The sequence below is a fragment of the Orycteropus afer genome, unplaced genomic scaffold (assembly GCF_000298275.1).
Source record: "Orycteropus afer afer isolate SDZICR_OR568_19922 unplaced genomic scaffold, OryAfe1.0 scaffold00037, whole genome shotgun sequence".
NCBI classification, from domain to species: domain Eukaryota; kingdom Metazoa; phylum Chordata; class Mammalia; order Tubulidentata; family Orycteropodidae; genus Orycteropus; species Orycteropus afer.
The window spans coordinates 13,951,753-13,953,427 of NW_006921624.1; the positions used below are offsets into that span (position 1 = coordinate 13,951,753).

Below are 1,675 nucleotides of genomic sequence, written 5' to 3' on the forward strand. Positions count from 1 at the left end.
GGTGGCTAAAGGTCAGCAAACGATGGAAATGGTCTGGTCAGCCACTGCAAAGACTGGGAAGAGGGGCCCAGGCAAGGGGCCATGGTGGGTGTGGAGCACCGTGCCCATGGATGGCTCGTAGAATAGCAGCTCCTGTGCCTGCAAGTCCAGCAGCACGCCCAGCCGGGCTGGGCAACGCAGCAGCCCCAGGGACTCGTGCTGCCTGTTGTGCGAGAAACAGAAATCCTGGTCGTAGCGGGAGAAGACCCAGGAGAAGGCATTGTAGCCCAGACGGGAGTCACTGCCGGAACCCTTGCGGGGCAGCTGACCTGAGGCCACGCCCACCTTGTAGGCACAACTGTTCTGGACATTCACGACCCAGGCATGCAGCCCAGACTGGAAGGAAGTGGTAGCCAGGGCGTTGGGCCAGTGGTCAAAACGCTCCGGGCCATCCACACCGACCTTGGACTTCTTGGTGCTGAAGGTCAGGGTCCTTCGATCATCTGACAATTGCAAGAAGGGGCTGACAGTCCTCTCATTGATACGCACATCCTCCATGCCTGCCAGAAAGAATTCTGAGTTGCCCAGGGCCCACCCCCAGCCCTAACCTGCTCCCGACAGGTAGCCATTCGAGGGTGGTGTGATCTTAGACAAGCCATTTACTCTCTCTGAGCCTTCATTTCCTCATCTGTAAAATGAGGATCAGAATAGGACTTACCACAGGGTAGTCATGAGGATACATGTCAAGTGCCCAGCATATAAGTGCTCAATATAATGTGGCAATGACAGTAGCTATTATTAGTCCAAGGCCTTCATTCTGACAGAAATAAAACCCAGAGAAATGAGTTGCCCAAGGCCACGAACTGAGTTGATAACAGGGTGAAAATGAAAAGCCAGCGTTTTGTTTCTACATTTAGCATCTAGCACTGCTCATCCTGCATTCTAGCTGCTCCTATCTGCAGCCTCCAGAGTAGGTCCAGCTTGTCCTACAGACAGAGCTTCTGGAAGCTAGAAAGCAGGAGATGTGCAATTGCTAGCAACTAACTAAATGGATTGCTGGTAAACCAGGCACTGATACTGATTCTGGAGTAAACAGCTTGTAGCTTATACTAAATTTTCAAGGATCTTACAGAAGGAGGAGATGAAAATTAGGAAAAATTCAATCATTAACCTCATCTTTCTGTGAACTGTACAAAGACCAGCACTGGGCATGTAGAAGCCTCCATTCAGCTTGGGAGAAACCTGCTTTGGGACCCCCATACTAAGTGGGTTCCTGGAGGCAGCGGTGTGTCTCATTCACATCTGTGGCCCCAGCAAGTGGTATGGGGCCAGGCCCACATAGGCCTGTATCAGTGTTTGTCAAATGAATAAGTGAGAGGTATCCAGGCAACCTTGATTCCCAGTTCAGATGCTCTCCAGCTGGCTATCAATTTTATCTTCTTAAAGAGCTACTAGAGGTTTCCAAGAAATAATAGTAAGGTGCCTCATATGTGTAAGGAGGACATGATTTACAGGAATGAGGTTTATCTGAGACCCAACCACAGAACAGGTTGGTCTGGAAATGGGAAGGACCTGGTCCAGCTGCTCTAGGCCCGTCCAGAGCCCTGGCCCCACTGACCATCTGCCTCCAGCATCACTAGTTGCTTAAGCTACCATTTCAGAAGCACGGTCCCTGATGTAGCAAACCCCAGAAAGA

At 50.9% G+C, this 1,675-nt stretch overlaps 1 protein-coding gene across 1 annotated transcript in view; it reads right to left on the minus strand.

Annotated features, from left to right (window-relative positions):
- Positions 1–12: 12 nt before the first annotated feature.
- The window catches only part of BSPRY (B-box and SPRY domain containing), a 20,990-nt gene continuing 19,327 nt past the window's right edge, over positions 13–1,675 (minus strand). Inside the window, exon 7 of the mRNA XM_042780382.1 lies at positions 13–554. Coding sequence (XP_042636316.1) covers positions 13–554 — 542 coding nt within the window. The remainder of the gene's footprint in view (positions 555–1,675) is intronic.